Genomic DNA, 16,758 nt, shown 5'->3' on the forward strand with positions numbered 1-16,758 from the left:
CCTCGTATTTCTGGGACAAATCCATGAAGACTCAGGTTAAGTTCAGATTGCCAGCCAGCAGTTACATATATTTAGAAACTTGATGATCTACTTGGAATCATCTGCACATAGCTAAATGGTAGTTATGCCTTCTGTGGGTACTTAGGTTACCATACTTCGAAATACAACACTGAATGGTGATAACTGTCCCAGCTTGTTTACCAAGAGTCTGTGCTGTTTTCTTTACCAGAACTAGGTTGGATGTTAGGAAATGGAAACATACGCTATTTACATTTATACTGTGCTTATTAGATTTGTTAATCATAATATTATTTATGAATGAATACCTAGTAGCAAGAGTTATGTTATCGGTATATTAGTATGAGAAGGACAATCTATGAACAGAAAAAGACTGCACAGAACACAGAAGTGTTAAGATCATCCCGTATGATAGGAAGTGCATCCCATCTGATAGGTATTTGATATTTAGATGTGTAGGGATCACTGATCTTCCTATATTAGATCAGACCATTTCTGTGTTCTTAACAGCTGAAAGAAAGCCAGGGAAAAATTTGTAAAGTGGTAAGCATTAATAACTTGATTTGTAACTAAAGAGAGAAGAATTAGCTGGTATGTCTTGATTTTCTAGATCACCTGGGATCAACCTGCAGCAGCTTTGCACAACTGGATCCGAGGGCATGATAAAGTACCTGGAGCATGGGCAAAAATAGATGACCAGGTACGCTCTGTAAATTCCCATTTCTGACTGTTTTCTCTTAGAAAAGCTGAAAGTGTCTGCATGCAGGTGAATACAGATGTGAATTACACTGCAGGAGCTCTCATTTGGTGGCTGCATAAAGATACTTTTTCAAAATTGTAGTTTAATTAAAAGATAAGAACAATATCTAAAAAAAAAACAAACATGAAGCATTAAATAACAAGGGTAGAACCACAGTCATTTTGGGAAGCAGGTATGCGTTACAGTGTAATGAAGCCCATACTGAAAGGGAACCATCACCATGTAACAGCAAAATGAAACACCTTGAGTAACAGAAATAGCAAAGGAAGGGTTTTTTAAAAGAAATTTGGGTCTGGGAATACAAAAATCACTTGCAGAAATAAATACATCTAATTTTATCCCTGGACAGCTGTTTCCTTTTGATGTTTTAAGACCATTACACATTTAATCCACATTTTACTTGCATAAAATATTTTAAAAATCACATTTCCTGCCTCTGACATCCTAATTTTTTTTACTTAAAAATTCGCCAGCTGTGGGTAGGTTGCTCCAAAAGCCAGGTTCACAGAATCACAGAATTGTCAAGGTTGGAAAAGACCTAAAAGATCATCCAGTCCAACCATCACCAATACTTCTCAGCTAAATCATATCCCTATTCTGTTCTGTGCTGATGTGCAGGGACTGGTGATGCTTTGAGAGCCCAGAAAGAGCTGAAGAGGCCAAGTGAGAGGCAATGTTCAGCAGTGCCAGCCTGGAGGCAGATCAGGACTCCACCACTTACAGTCAGGCTTCTGCTGGTCTCTCATTTTGTGCATGTACCATTGAACTTTGCTTCCCTTTTTGCACTGGTCTAGTCATGCGCAATGTAAGAGCTACACAGCTTTGCAGGTTTAGGCAGCTTGCAAGTTTTAGGTGTCCTGGATTATAAAGATACAGAAATGACATTGTAACATGGTTTGCATGTGTAGTTACTTATATTTTATTACTTTGTATTGTATTAATGTTTCCAAACAATGTCAATTATTAGGTTTTTAAAGCATGACTAGAATCTATGTACTTTTGATTCCATTTATTTTTAGGTGGTTACTTTTTATGGCTCATCGTTACTTGATGCTTCAGTGCCTGCTGGACAAGAGCTGGCAATAAGAGGTGCTTCAAGACCTGGACTCGTAACCAAGAATGGTCTAGTCATTTTTGGTAATGATGGGAAGATGGTAAGTTCTCCATCTGAAAAACATGAGTATGGATGGAATAGATCAGCAAGAAGTGCAGGTAGTGTGGAATTGTCAGCTGCAAATAGGAGCTGGTTTGTCTGGCATTTACTGGTTCACTGCTACCCTGTAGGGTAGATATTCATGTTTTGCTTCACACTCAATACGTATTCATTTTCAGTAGTGATTAAAATGTGTTAGTATAGAGGGTAATCTGAAAGACGAGTAGGAATGTCCTGTTTTATATTATATATATCGTATCAGCTTTCCTGCAATCCGCACATTTTACTATTTGTGACTATACTGATGCATAAAAGCTTATATCCCCTCTATTTTCAGGTACTAGTGAGAAATCTGCAGTTTCAGGATGGAAAAATGATCCCTGCTTCTAAATACTTCTCTGCTGATGAAACAACCACCCTGGAACTTACAGAAGAGGAGAAAAAGATGGCAGAAGATATTAAGGTGATTCCATAAATTGCATTAGCTGGATATTACTAATGATAAAAACATTACTTCATTCTCACTATAGGCATATCTTTTATTTAACCACGCAGATTGTCTTTGAAGAAGTATTTTTGTGAATCTTTAGTTAGTAAAATTAATTTGAATGGATTTAAGAATTCACTAGAGTATGCTAAAGATTACACATATCCCTATCAAATTTTATTTCATATACAAGTGATACACAAACAGTGATCACAGAGTCAGTTATGGTAAATGTATATGAATAATGAAGGTGGGAGCGAGGGTAGAGTGAGGAGAAACTAAAAGGTCTTTATCTCACAACAATGAGGTTATCTCACAACAGTGGGTCAGCTGAAAACAGCCTTGAACCGTGGTGTCATTCACTTGGATGCTGTCAGAGAGGTTCTTGTGGACAAGATCCAGGGATTCTTGAAACAGCAGTCTGAAGGAGAAAAGCAGTGATTTTCTCCCTAAGCCTTTGTTGCCTTAGTGATTAGTAAGCTGCTGGTAGGTTGCTCCAATAGTTTTGTTCTGCCCTTATGTCCTGGGACTAGTGCTACTTTGAGAGCCCAGAAAGAGCACGGGGAACCAGCTAGTAGAGGGATGCAGCAATAGGGCAGCTGGAGCAAAAGGTTGCCAAGGCGAGAGAGGCACCTTGCTGCTCTTTTCTGTAATCTGACCCTTGGTAATGTGTGTCATTTGCTTAACTGAAAGCCATATTGGTCATAATTTAGGCTTTGTGCCAGAGCAACTGAGTCATAGGTGTCTTCCCTTCTGCTAACTCTGCTATAGTCAGTAACTTTTGGCACAAGCCAGGAGCTCGTTTTTTAAGCTGCTGTTCCAAGATTACCTTGAACTTTCTTGCCAGCAACTGAAGTGCTGCCTGGAGCTATTGACTGGCTGACACAATAGCTAAAAGAAATATAAACTCTTTAGTTCAAGATATGAACTGATAACTCTGGAACCTGATTATACTAAATTAATATATCACTCTGCCAGTTATTTCAGCTTGTGTGCTAGCAGAGATGTCCATCGAATGCATGTAGGTTAAACTACATTTTGACATTGCCGAGGTGCCAGAAATTCCATCCATCCTGTCCCAATGTTCTCCAGGCTGCTCTCACCTCTGCTGACAGCATATTCCATAATGCAGTGAGAAGTTATTGTTAATATTGTTAATATTGTTCGTAAAGACCTTAAAAATGGGCCTGTACATATTTAGCATCGTACCATTTAGGTTCTTTTCCTGATGAGGTGAAATTATTGTGGATGAAATAATCTTTTTTGGTATATTTATGCTGGAGATTTTATTGGCTAACTCGAGGCCTTCATTTCCAGATCCTCTAAAGACAGTTTTCTGTTTTAGGATGCTCTGAAATAATGCATTTATAGGCATGGATGTCTTAGAAAATATTGTTAGATAAATACTTCTTTCAGTTACAGGATTGTTCATTATTGCTTCCACAATTTTTATATGTTATTAGGCTATCTGGAAAGGAATTTTGAGCAATGTTCCTGTAATAGAAGATTCTACAGACTTCTTCAAATCTGGAGCATCCTCTATGCATGTTGTCAGGTAAAAAACTATTCAGAAGAAGGAAATAATGATGCAAAAGTTAATGGAAACAATATTGTCACGGTGCTTTTAAGTCAGGGTGGATAGTATTTTAAAAAATAAATGCATTTTTTCCAGTGTGTTTTCCAGTATTCTTTAACTACCTTTAATCTACCTCTGAAAATGTGATGGGATTCTATTCCCAAAATTGGGAGTTACTGATCTTTCTATTCAAGTGAAGTTCCTCTTAACATCAGGAACAGCAGCCTCACAGGAAAGCATGTAGGTGCCCAAACCTGTCTACATGCAGTGACAGGTATCTCAAGGGGGCTGATTCAGAAGCTGAGCAGAGGACTCCCCAGAGGGAGGGAGGAGCAATTCACAGGAGTAGTTCAACCTGTGCATACAACTACACAGAGCTTAATGGTCACCTCAGTTAACTTCTTTTTGCAAGTCAGATATTATAGGCCATAATATAAGATTGGCATATAATTAATGTCCTTCTTAAATACCAGTCCCATAGAGCTCTAAACTGCCTCTGTGTATAGGTGAGGGTCATTTTATATGCAGTTTTATAAATCAATATATGCTACTTATCATTTATTTACAAATGTTTATCAGAAAGTATTCTCAGAGAAAAAGATACACATATATTCGAATGCATACAAACTGGTGCCCAGTTTTGGCCTCTTTCCACCTTCTAATGGTTTGTTTATCCGAATAATTCTTCCATTTGTAATTCAGCTTACTCTTTCCTTAAAATCCTCAGAATGCTGGAAGAGATCAAACAGAAATACAGCGGGCTTCAGCTTCAGAATGAAGATGTGTATATGGCCACTAAGTTTGCAGACTTTATTCAAATGGCTGTCAGAAAACTCAGAGGAGAGAGTGGAGAAGAAGAATTGGTTGTTGATTATGTAAGACCTGTCATTTTCCCTTCTTTGGTTATTCTTTTGTTGTTGTTGTTGTTGTTTTTTGTTTGTTTTGTTTTTTTTGAGGGGTGAAGTGGTGGAAATAAGACACTGGATTGCTTGATGCAATGGGAAAAGCAACTGTTTGGTCATGCAAACTCTCCTTTGTAACTTCTGTTTTTCAAGTTTCATATATTGACATTTTGGATTAGAATTACTTATGTAATGTCATTTACAGTGTTCTAGAAACTGCTAGATCAAGTACAGAGTAGCTTGCACGTGAACAGATATTCCTACTGGCCCTTCACTATCCTACCAGAATGCCTCAATCAGAGTAATTCCAAGCCTTCTGTCCTGAGGCAAAATGTGCCTGATTCACTCCTAAGGAAAGGGAAGATCGTGTGTTTTGTCATTAAGCAAGTCAGAATTTCTTGAGTTTAGAAGTTACACGTCTGTTTCAGTTCCACTGGGACTGGCCTTAACCAGGGTTTAGCATTTGTTTAACCATAGAGATCCAACAATAAAAAATACAGAAATCAGCTTAACTGTCTTGGAGTGTGGGCAGTGGTGTTGATGGAGAATGTTACTTCCGTTTAATTTTGCCTTTCTGGTTGTTCCTAACAGTCATATATACATCCTAAAATTTGGCTCAATGTTGACTATAAACATATGCATATGTATACATATCAAAGCCCTGATAAGCTACATTAAAACCTTAATTGTTAAAAAGGTAAATTAAGTTCTTATTTATTTTGCTCTTAGGTTTCAAAAAACGTGAACAACATGACTGTGAATATGCCATACCAGTGTTTTATTAATGGTCAGTTTGTCGATGCTGATGATGGAAAAACATTCGATACCATAAATCCAACAGATGGATCAGTAAGTAATTTTTAAACACAATCACAGAGTGACACAATTGCAGAGGCTGGAAGGGACCTCTGGAGATCATCTAGTCCAACTCTCAATTTCAATGTATCTCAATTACTTTGCCTACAAAAAAATCTAAAGCACCAAATGTCACCATGTTCAAAACCATACATTAAGCAACCTCTCAAAATAATTTTAGATTTAAATTTGGTTCTCAATTTATATGTTCTACATTTTTTGCATTTCAGTTAAGTTGTGAATTAAAAATAACCCAATTCCACTTCAGCTGGTGTGTTAATCTCCATACAGCTGTGTGTTTTACCCTGTTCTCATTCCTGCTTATCTTTGCAGACAAATGTTGAGTTGCTAAAGAGGTACTTTTTGTTACAATACTGTATGTATTTTCTGTCAGTCATTAACTTCGGCTTTTACTTTACTACAAATCTGTCTCAGGGCAAATGTGACTTTAAAATATCCCATTAAATTCCCAGTTAGAAAAATGAACTTTGAACAGGAAAATACTGTTCCACTTTTTCCTCTCAAAAGTATCACATCTTGATTGAGCATCTCAGAATTATTAATAGAAGTCATTCTGATGCCCATATATGCCTTTTATTTCTGGAGTAACTGAATTCTGCTAAAATCAATAGCACAAATTTCACTGTCATCAGAAGCCAGAATGTGGCACTTCTCTGTACCTCATTCTGGAGTGGAATAAAAGTCATAGCAATTCTGTTTTGGGATTTACATTGTATGTTTGTATAGAACACAATAATAAAATACTACATATATGTTGTGGTAACAGAAACTCAGCTTCTACGAAATTAAATGTTCAGGACTCGTTTTACTACATTTGGATATTAGATCATAATATGAAGACCTTCAACATCTGTAATGCCATGCTGATCTTACATATAGAAAAGTGTCTTCCAGTGGGATGAAGTTCCTTGCTGTGAAGAAAGATGTAGGAATCAGAGCCCCTACATTGTCTTCCAAGTTCTGCCTCCATCAGCTGTGTCTCAACTTCTTGCAACATGTCTCACCCATGACAGCTGATTGGCTCGATGATATTATTGATTATACTATTATATCAATTCTTTGCTTATACCCAGTTAAGAGTAACACTCTGCATCCAGCCGTTCTGTCTGAGCTAAGGCATTTCTACCTGGTGACAGGTAATTGCCAGTGTATCTTCTGCTTCCTTGGCTGACGTTGACAGAGCAGTGGCAGCAGCAAAAGAGGCATTTGAAAATGGTGAATGGGGAAGAATGAATGCCAGGGAAAGAGGGCGACTCATGTACAAGTATGTAAAGGGCAGTTTGCATGGGTTTTGTTTTGTTTTTAAATCATATTGTTTAGCTCCTCTGAAGAATTGTTGCATATTTTCTGAATATGTTGGATATTTGTATTCCCACTGTCAGAGTCCACCTTAATTCAAACAAGGGTCCTTTTTTCCTCTGGGCTATGTTCAAACTAGACCTTCTGAGTGCCAAACTGGAGAAGTTTGAACTGTTGAAGCCCCTAGCTCAGCTGCTGTGTCTTAAGGAGTCATTTACAAAAGATATTAGGCATGCACTAAGTGGAACTTTCTTCTTTGTGCTTGACATGACGTATTTATCCTTTGGCACACTAATGCTGATGCCCGAGCCACTAACTGCTGGATGCAGTTAAAACAGGTATTGAAGAACATTTTTCCACATCTCTGCAAATTGTTTAAATGAGCAGAATTGACGTAGTGGAAAAAAATAGTTTCCAAACCCAGTTTTAAATACTCTTTATGGAATCTAAAATGCACCTAATTAACCTCTTAAAATCACATGAGAGCATTGATTATACATTTGAGTAACAAAACACAGACAGAAGTTTAAGGAAAACCTTGTCTGCATGTATGTCCATTTTTACAGATGTATCTCTTAAGATCTTGTAAAAATCCGTTCATGCAAACATACCTTTCTGCTGAGCAGGGGACAGTGAAGAGACACTCCTTTGGCTACTATTAACAGTTTTTATCACAAACACTTTGACAGTCGTATGCCTCACTGTTGTGCTTCACAGAGCTAACTGACAGGGAACCTGAGGCCTAGAAAGACACTAGCCCAGATTTTTTAATGTGCTAAGGCACACAAAATTCATTTTGCATTATGTTAGGATCTGTATCTTTGAACATCAGTGTGCCTTTGAAATATCCAACACTGTGTCAGTTGCCCATGCTACTTTAGTTACAGGTCTTTGCCATATAAAATGCAATTTTACATGCTTAGTGGCTAGAGATCACTTCTCTTTGACGTGCATTTGTAATGGTTTGATTACAGGCTTGCAGACCTAATGGAAGAACATCAAGAAGAATTAGCAACTATAGAGTCTATCGATTCAGGAGCTGTCTACACTTTAGCTTTGAAGACCCACATTGGAATGTCTGTACAAACTTTCAGATACTTTGCTGGATGGTGTGACAAAATTCAGGCAAGTGAATGTGTAAAGAAAGCGATCAATGGTAATGCTTCTCTACATGTTTTTTTTCTTTTTGCTGATATGGTGTCCAAGAAATCAAAAAATAAAGTAAAATTAGAATTTTACCTAAAGTGAGCCTTCCAGACAGTACAAAAAGCACAGTCTATTGCCAGTTTGAGAATATGGATCTGACTCCAAATATCTAAGAAGTTAGTTGAGGTGTCATTGGGTGGTACGCTTAATTAGTTCTTGAACATTCACAGAGCAGAATCACTGTGTTACAGTCATGCTGCTAAGTGCAAAGACTCATGCTATATGTTATATCCTGATCAACGCCGGTGTGCTTGTTTGGTACCACAGCAAGTGGCACAAGTTCAACATTTCCTGAAGTACCTTTAAGGTGCACAACCAAGAATACCATTCAGCTTTCTTTCCTCCATTCGTTCCCCACTTTATGTTCTTCCATTGTTTTGCTATCCATGCTTTTATGTTAACCAAATGAAAATCAGGAGTTGGTTACTGGACTCTTAGCAGGAAATGTTATAGTAGAAACATCTCCCTTTTTCCATGATGCATACATTGCACAAATGCTTCTGATTTTGAGGACTGTTCTGTGGCTTTCTAAAACATTCTTAAATTGCAGTTGTTTTTATTAAAAAAGCGAATGATTACGTGGTACCAGTATTTATCTGTCTTCTTTTTTTTCAGGGTGCTACAATTCCAATTAACCAGGCCCGGCCAAACCATAATCTAACATTCACCAAGAAAGAGCCAATAGGGTAATTCTATATATATATATATGTGTGTGTGTGTGTGTGTGTGTGTGTGTGTGTGTGTGTGTGTGTGTATATGTGTGTGTGTATATTTCTTCTTAGTGACAGCCTGAGCATATAGAAAAATCATTCTAAAGCTGCAGTAAAAAATATAATTTTTCTCTGTTTTTTTGTTGTTTTTTTTTTCTGTTGTTTTTTTCCCCCCAATCTTAAGTGTCTGTGCAATTGTTATCCCTTGGAATTACCCTCTGATGATGCTTGCATGGAAGAGTGCAGCATGCTTGGCTGCAGGCAACACGCTGGTTCTCAAGACAGCTCAGGTAAAAACTAAAAGGAATGTTCAAATGGCTCAGGCTCCCCAGTATTTGTTCAGACAGAATAGTTCATGCATCTAGCAGATTTCATCCATAGCTTAACCTGTCATATATTTTAAAGTGGAGGTATAATTATATAAATTACTGTGATTATACCAGGTACTGACTATCTTAAATTCTGCTCTAACAGTACTCTCATTTTCAAGAACAGTTTCTGCAAGAAAGTGCCATTATTAATTTGTCAGTACTGTGAGGAAGATGATGGATATTGCATCAATGTGAAGAACTACTGAGTGTAAGAGTTACGACCATGCATTTCATTAAAACAGTGGACCTAACCTAGGTGTTTCTACTTAGGTCACACCTCTGACTGCCTTGAAGTTTGCAGAACTCTCAGCTAAAGCTGGATTTCCTAAGGGTGTTATAAATATACTGCCTGGTTCAGGTAAAAAATTTAACAAATCACTTTTCTATGAAGAGCAGGTCCTGTTAAAGCTGGTATACTAGCACTGCATCTTTGAAAGCCTGTCACATAAGTTCATTTGTCTTCGTAGGTAGTAGTCTTGCATCTATGTCATACATTTCCTGAACAGAATTGGACATTTCTGTATGTCACCTGACTCTGCCTAGTGGTAAGAGCTGTCAGCCCACACCTTTTCCAAGCTCAGACAAACAGCATGAAAACTCTGAAAAAAAGAATGTATTACAGAGAAACAAGTTGCACTTGCCTATAAGACTTCATTTTTTTTTTTTTCCTCCTAATCTTATCATCACTTGGAAGTATTTAAATGTAACTGGGAGACTTAGAGCAAACTGATAAGATGCTTCTTGGTCATTATAAATTAGCTGTGGTTCACACCACATAGCCTTAGGTCATCATTTTCATCTTTCCCCTGAAAAATAAAATGGTAATGTAACTGTATGAAGCCGACCCTGTTAAAATTATATTATTGCACATACAGTGGAAAACTAGGAAAGAAATTTTTAAGAGAGGTGGGAGAATTTGGACTCATCAGTGTGATTTAAATTAACTAATATGAGATTTTTCATAGTCCTATGAGTAAACCTGTAAATAGCAACAAGAATCTAATATTTTACTTGATTGATGTTGCTCTTTCTGTGTACAGTGCTGTTGCTGGGATAGTAAAAATCATGTATGTACTGTCCAGTGACGGTGTTTTCCTCATCCCAGGTGGCTTAGTGGGACAGCACTTATCTAAACATCCAGATGTTCGCAAAGTTGGCTTCACTGGTTCTACCCCAACTGGCAAAGAGATCATGAAGAGGTACTGTTAGCATAAGATTCATGAATAAATGCTGCTTAATCCAGTTCTTGAGCACCTTATTAGCAATATTTTTCGTGTAGTCATAGTAGAAAAACATACCTATGTACGCTTGTTTACATTTATCTCAAATTCTACTAAGTCACTGTTGAGAAGCAGAGGTTTATACTGTACATTTTCACTAGATATGGTTGAAAAGAAATGATGCAATTAGCTGTTTAAAGGGTTTTTTCCACTTTCTTTTCTTCCAGTGCAGCCACTAATCTGAAGAAAGTTTCTCTTGAACTTGGCGGTAAATCACCATTGATCATATTCAATGACTGTGAACTTGACAAAGCTGTAAAAATGGTAACTAGTTCGAAGTAAAATATATTCAAAGCCTTGCTGGTACATGCTCACGGTATTGCAGCGCTCTTCCTGAATTGTCAAAAACTGCAGCAGGAAGCCCTTGCATGAAGATTCATTAAATCTGTTAAAAAACAGATTCATTTTCTATGGGATGTTTCTTTCTGTCAGCATAATTAAGTTATTTGTGAAGCACCATAAAGATACAGATTTGTACTACAAGAAGGATACATTAGAAAATACAACAAGGAAGAATTTTCATCAGCCAAGTTAACATATTAGAAGTGATTTCAGTCAAAATCTATTAACCAAGAAAAAAAGCTTCAAAAAGAAAAGCCTGAAAATGAGCTAAAATACACAATGTACTCCCTGTTATCGCACAGTGCTTATTAATTCACCATCAATCACATAATCCACCTTCCCGACTAGCCATGATGTGCTTAAAGTACATTAATAAAGTGTGCAAATGAGAATTTTGGTAGATTTAAGTTTATTTCCTGCTCAGGTGTTCAAAATGACAGCAGATATGGTTTGCTTACTAAGAAGCAAACAAGGGTCTCCCACACTGTGCTTACAGGAAGTGCTAATTCCATTAATTCTCTGAACCAACAAAAGCAGAAAGAAATTATTACAAGTTTCCCACGTCTTTTGTTGGCAGGACAAGAGTCTGAGTGTCTGCACTCATATATGGAAAGTGAAAGCTGGAACTTTGCAGTCTGCAAATGAGAAAGAGAATGAACGAAAGGATGCCTATAAAAATATAAATACAAGTGTTTTCTTATTTCCCTGATCAGGGCATGGGAGCAGTATATTTCAACAAAGGAGAAAATTGCATTGCGGCTGGAAGGCTGTTCGTGGAGGAGTCAATACATGACGAATTTGTTAGAAAAGTGGTAAGATAGTTGAAGACTAAAGTTTAAGCAGATGTATTAATATGGCACAAAGCTCTAGACTCGTGCATTTCTTGTTATTTTTGGTGTTGCTTACCGTAGGCTCTGCTACTTCTTGTGAATATCTTACAGTGTCAAAAGAAAGGCACTGAAGGCAAATATTATCATCAATAATGCACAGATAAGGGACACTGAAGTAGATGCTGTATCTTCGGTGATAACTTCATGTTTCACTAGGAAAGTAAGATGAAAACAGTGACTTGAACTTCAGTCACTGTGACTGAAGATTGCTATGAAATGTTGCATAAGGAGTACTGGAAGAGTAGCTGGTGATAAAAATCCAGTAGTTACCCAGTGAGCCATTGAACAATTGATTTATCTAGCTTAGCCCAGGAAATTACTATGGTAACTCATTTACTCCTGGGAAAAGCTAACATTTTACTTGCTTTCATAATAGCGTAAGAGAATTATCACATGCAAACAGCATCAAAAACTTTCAGAAGTAACTGGAACTTAGCAAACAAGACCATATAAACAGCCTCATTTTAGAAGGGGAAGGGCATTCACCTTTTAAGATTGCATCCCTCTTTTGAACAAAGCTTTGCAACACTAATAACAAAGATCAGTGGTCATTTTAACAACTACTTGTTATTTAACTTTGTTTTGGTTGGGTAACCCATAGGTGGAAGAAATAAAAAAGATGAAAATCGGTGACCCACTTGATAGATCAACAGATCATGGCCCGCAGAATCACAAAGCCCATCTGGAAAAGCTGCTGAAGTATTGTGAAACTGGAGTAAAAGAAGGAGCCACTTTAGTGTATGGAGGAAGACAAGTATGTAGGCCAGGTAAGATACTGGTCAAGGGTGTTAGAAGTTCTTATGTTTTAAATAAAAGCCTATGTGGTTGTTTTAGCTGCTTAATAGAGAGCAGCAGCATCATGGAAAGTATAGAAGGTAAGCCCAAGAAAACACTTGAGGATGGAGTATTCTAGTCTCATATTAAGAAATGCTGTGCAACTGAAATATAACATACGAAAATGCATCAGGATTCCCATCTGTAGCAGTATCTTTCAATCATTTCCTTTACATTTACTTTCATTTACATTGCTTATGAGGCATGGGAGCCTTTTTTGCAATATCCTTGATCTGTCAAGAGCTGTAAGTGTAATCATCCACTTTGATGAACAGAATACTTAAGCTGTCTGGAAAGAGTCTGCATTAGATATTGTTATCAAAAGCCTGTTTTGTTATATAAAGACTACATATATCCAGTTTAACAGGAAGGAGTAAAAGCAACATTTTGTCATGGACATCTGTCCTTTATTAGTAATAGGGAAGAAACATTTGCATCAAAATTTTAAAACATATGACTGCATCCCCAAAGAAAATGCAGGTGGAGATTTGTAGCTGTAAGAAGTCAGTGTAACAAAGATAGGAAGAAAGAGGTGATCATACAAAACACTGGAAGCTGACTTTACCTGCTCACACTAAAATATACTCACTCATACATGATATTTAACACTGTGACATTTATTGATTGGCGATAATGTGAACTAGTTTATAGATGGGTCTTTTGTACCACTTAGAAAGGAACAGGTGAGCTTTTGTCTGAGATAAACCTCAATAAACCTTAGGCAAATTTGCTGCCCGTTGCATGTTTTTTCTTGTTTTTGGAAGATAAAGATATTTATGTCTATCTTCTTGTCGGGTAACAAGAAAATTAGTGGTCTCTCTGACATTATGTAACCCTGCCTTCCTTCTTCCAGAGTGTAGGATCTGCCCCTGAGGATTGGCCTGGCCTTTTGGCATGCAGGCCTTGTGCTGTGGACATGATCCACGTGTTACTGCTCTCATCAAGAAATGCCATTCATTCTTTTAACCTTCATTCTGCTGTTATACACATGCATCACATTTACTTCATATTAATCTTGCTGTTTTCTCTTTCAGGCCTCAGTGTATCTATGGCCTCAAGCACTGGATAACACAAACCACAAAGCATTTTGTCTTTGCTTAAATGCTGCTTTATCCTCTGTTTAGGTTTCTTCATGGAACCCACTGTATTCACAGATGTTGAAGACCATATGTATATTGCCCAGGAAGAATCTTTTGGTCCTGTGATGGTGATTTCCAAATTTAAAAATGGGTACGGTCTCCTCATTTTCACCCTGTCTGATGAAATATGTTGGATGGTTCCTTTAATCTTCTAAGATCTAACCGCTAAGTTCAGAGCTTCTCTAGTATGAGTGTCCTTTTCCATGCCAGTATAGAATAAATGCTGTTACAGATGTGCAAGGGGGTAGAAGAGAACCTCAAGCAAGCATCATTTCTTAAATAAGACTTGATTTTCAATGAATGATCTTTACTCAAGTTGATAAAAACACAGAGGTTTGATCACATTGTTGAAGCTGTATTTTCTCCAGTGGTCAAAAAAGACCTCATACTGTTGTGCATTGCCTAAGACTGGCTCATTACTCCTGAAAATGAAAATCCCTCTGTATATTTTGTGTACAGCCAGTTTTAATAGCTTTTGTTTTACATCACAGGAATTATTTTACAGATAGATAATAGAAAAGCCTTACATAGAAATTTCATACAGCTGTTTGAAGTGGGAACTGACTGCACAGATACCACTTTACATCTATGAATTACATAGGGAGATATGGGACTATATGAAGTTTTTGAAGTTTTAACATGGATTTTTTTAAATAATTTGAGATTGGATGGAAATAGCAATCTGAACATTGCTTGAAAAGATGTGTCACAATGGAGAGCTGAGGTTCAGTGTTTAATCTCCATCAACTGACAGACTTCAGCAAACTGATTCATAACGTGCTGCCAAGCTCCGCTTTACAAGTCGTTTTGTATTCTTCTGATCCTCAAGTTGTTCAACGTAGCTGAGTGAAGTTAGTGTGCATAATGCAACTTCCTTTTGACATTTCCTAGCATAGATCTTAAACACTGAGATGCAAACACATGCTTTACAAGCTTGAAGCAAGTGTATTATTTTCCACAAATGAGACAGACCAACACAGAGAGTAGTCCTTAATAAACTGCATCTTTTTAACAGCTGAGAGAAAAGAAGGAGCATGGGAAAAGATGTTTCGATCAAACTGAAGGTCAAAGCTTGCTAGCACTTGCTTATTTTACCTCCTAGCAATTAAATCAGTATTTTCTCCTATAGGGATATTGATGGAGTCCTGCAACGGGCAAACACCACAGAATATGGTTTGGCTTCAGGAGTTTTCACAAAGGATATAAGCAAAGCTCTCTATCTCAGTGAAAAGCTGGAAGCTGGAACAGTTTTTATTAATACATACAACAAAACTGACGTGGCAGCACCATTTGGTGGATTTAAACAGTCTGGCTTTGGGAAAGATTTAGGTGAGTTGTTCTCTCTTTTCTCAACTGACAGTCCAAATCAATGAGAAAATAACATTACCCAAAAACTACAGATGCATTTCCTGCATCTCCCACATTCCTCCAGCTACAGTGATCTAAGTCCTTTCCTGTCCTTACAATTCCTGCCTCAGTACCTCCAGTATTATTCATTTCATTACAGGAGTGGGCAGATCAAGCCTCATAGCCTCATGGCAAAGAAATGAATATATATATGTGTGTGTGTGTGTGTGTGTGTGTGTATATATATATATTCATTTAACAGTAACACAACAGATTTTTGCTTTTGGAATCCCTAGCAAATATCAGCCTTTTTTTTTCCCCTCATCAAAATTATTATTAACAATAGGGAAATATATATACATATATGCATGTATGTATTAAACATTTGCAGTTTATTTTACCTGGAAACTTAACATAGGCAAACCAATTCTTAAATTCAGCTCTGAGCTCCCCTCAAGTTGCCACCTGGAGGTTGCTGCTGCTTCAGTACTCCCCCCAAGTGGCGGCTTATTGAAATTCAGCTGCATTTTCTTTCCATACTTGTTGGGTTTGGACTCTTCTTGTTAAACCAGTCCTGTAAATCTTAAGGGGAAGATAAATCCGTTTGTTTCTTATCATGTCTCAAGGACTCAAATGCTCTCTAAAACGTTATGATTTTTTTTTAATGATACAGTTCCCTTTTCTGACAGCTTTCTCTCCTTTCGCCGCTTTTCTAACTGGTTACTATTGTGCTTACACAGGTGAAGAAGCTCTTCATGAGTATCTTAGAACGAAGGCTGTCACTGTGGAATATTAACAGCCTCACTTGGAAAGTAAACTCTTGGCAGTTTCAATCCTAAAGGCTCCACGAAGCACTTAATACCATGCCTGGGAGATGCCATCTGCAGTGCTCCAACTGAAAAACAAACACACTCACCCCATAGGTAATTTCTTTAAATCAGGTTCAGATTTTAGTCTCATTGAAAGATTGAAAGGCAAAAGCACTTGGGAATTAGCCTGACACAGCATCAATGATCCAGCAAGAGTAGCAGTGCTTAGCACAAGACAAAAATAGTTTAATAGTTTGGCTTATTTTTTAAAAATACCCCTGAATATAAACTTCTCACATGCCTGTTTCTTTGTGTGACCGTATTTACACCAACATTTTAAACGTAGTTCTTAGGTTTCTTCTAAAACTGAGCAAAAATATGATGTCATTTTTGCTATAAACTGGTTTGAATTTTACAGTAGCAACTTAACATTCTGCTCTGGTGATTCGTCAGCAGTACAGAAAACCTTTGTGCCATAAGAAGTACATCAATGCAAGGAAGTGCACTTACTATGATCTTTGTATAGTACATACAGAGTTCAACATCCGTGTTAACTATGCATACCAAGCTAAAGTTACTGAAAATATTTTCTATCTCTTTGTTGAAATGGAACGTGTGCTCAGCCTGCAATCCGAAAAGTGGCTACATTAAAAGATTAAAATCACTTTGTGCAGATGGACTGTTATCACTGGTTTCTGTGGCACGACTATTACTTTGTATTTCATATTTCTTTTTTAAACCTATGGGAAAATCTCTTGT

The 16,758-nt window shown here is 37.3% G+C and overlaps 1 protein-coding gene across 1 annotated transcript in view; it reads left to right on the forward strand.

The window, feature by feature from the left end:
* The window catches only part of ALDH1L2 (aldehyde dehydrogenase 1 family member L2), a 28,694-nt gene extending 12,031 nt beyond the window's left edge, over nucleotides 1–16,663 (forward strand). Inside the window, exons 6-23 of the mRNA XM_072330554.1 lie at nucleotides 629–718; nucleotides 1,798–1,932; nucleotides 2,269–2,394; nucleotides 3,882–3,973; nucleotides 4,722–4,869; nucleotides 5,626–5,745; nucleotides 6,909–7,036; nucleotides 8,046–8,196; nucleotides 8,893–8,963; nucleotides 9,172–9,277; nucleotides 9,629–9,716; nucleotides 10,464–10,557; nucleotides 10,806–10,902; nucleotides 11,694–11,792; nucleotides 12,472–12,637; nucleotides 13,829–13,934; nucleotides 14,973–15,172; nucleotides 15,931–16,663. Of these exons, the coding sequence (XP_072186655.1) occupies nucleotides 629–718; nucleotides 1,798–1,932; nucleotides 2,269–2,394; nucleotides 3,882–3,973; nucleotides 4,722–4,869; nucleotides 5,626–5,745; nucleotides 6,909–7,036; nucleotides 8,046–8,196; nucleotides 8,893–8,963; nucleotides 9,172–9,277; nucleotides 9,629–9,716; nucleotides 10,464–10,557; nucleotides 10,806–10,902; nucleotides 11,694–11,792; nucleotides 12,472–12,637; nucleotides 13,829–13,934; nucleotides 14,973–15,172; nucleotides 15,931–15,986 (2,073 nt within the window). The 3' untranslated portion in view covers nucleotides 15,987–16,663. The remainder of the gene's footprint in view (nucleotides 1–628; nucleotides 719–1,797; nucleotides 1,933–2,268; nucleotides 2,395–3,881; nucleotides 3,974–4,721; nucleotides 4,870–5,625; nucleotides 5,746–6,908; nucleotides 7,037–8,045; nucleotides 8,197–8,892; nucleotides 8,964–9,171; nucleotides 9,278–9,628; nucleotides 9,717–10,463; nucleotides 10,558–10,805; nucleotides 10,903–11,693; nucleotides 11,793–12,471; nucleotides 12,638–13,828; nucleotides 13,935–14,972; nucleotides 15,173–15,930) is intronic.
* Nucleotides 16,664–16,758: the final 95 nt, after the last annotated feature.

Source organism: Excalfactoria chinensis, chromosome 1 (genome assembly GCF_039878825.1).
Source record: "Excalfactoria chinensis isolate bCotChi1 chromosome 1, bCotChi1.hap2, whole genome shotgun sequence".
Lineage (NCBI taxonomy): Eukaryota > Metazoa > Chordata > Aves > Galliformes > Phasianidae > Excalfactoria > Excalfactoria chinensis.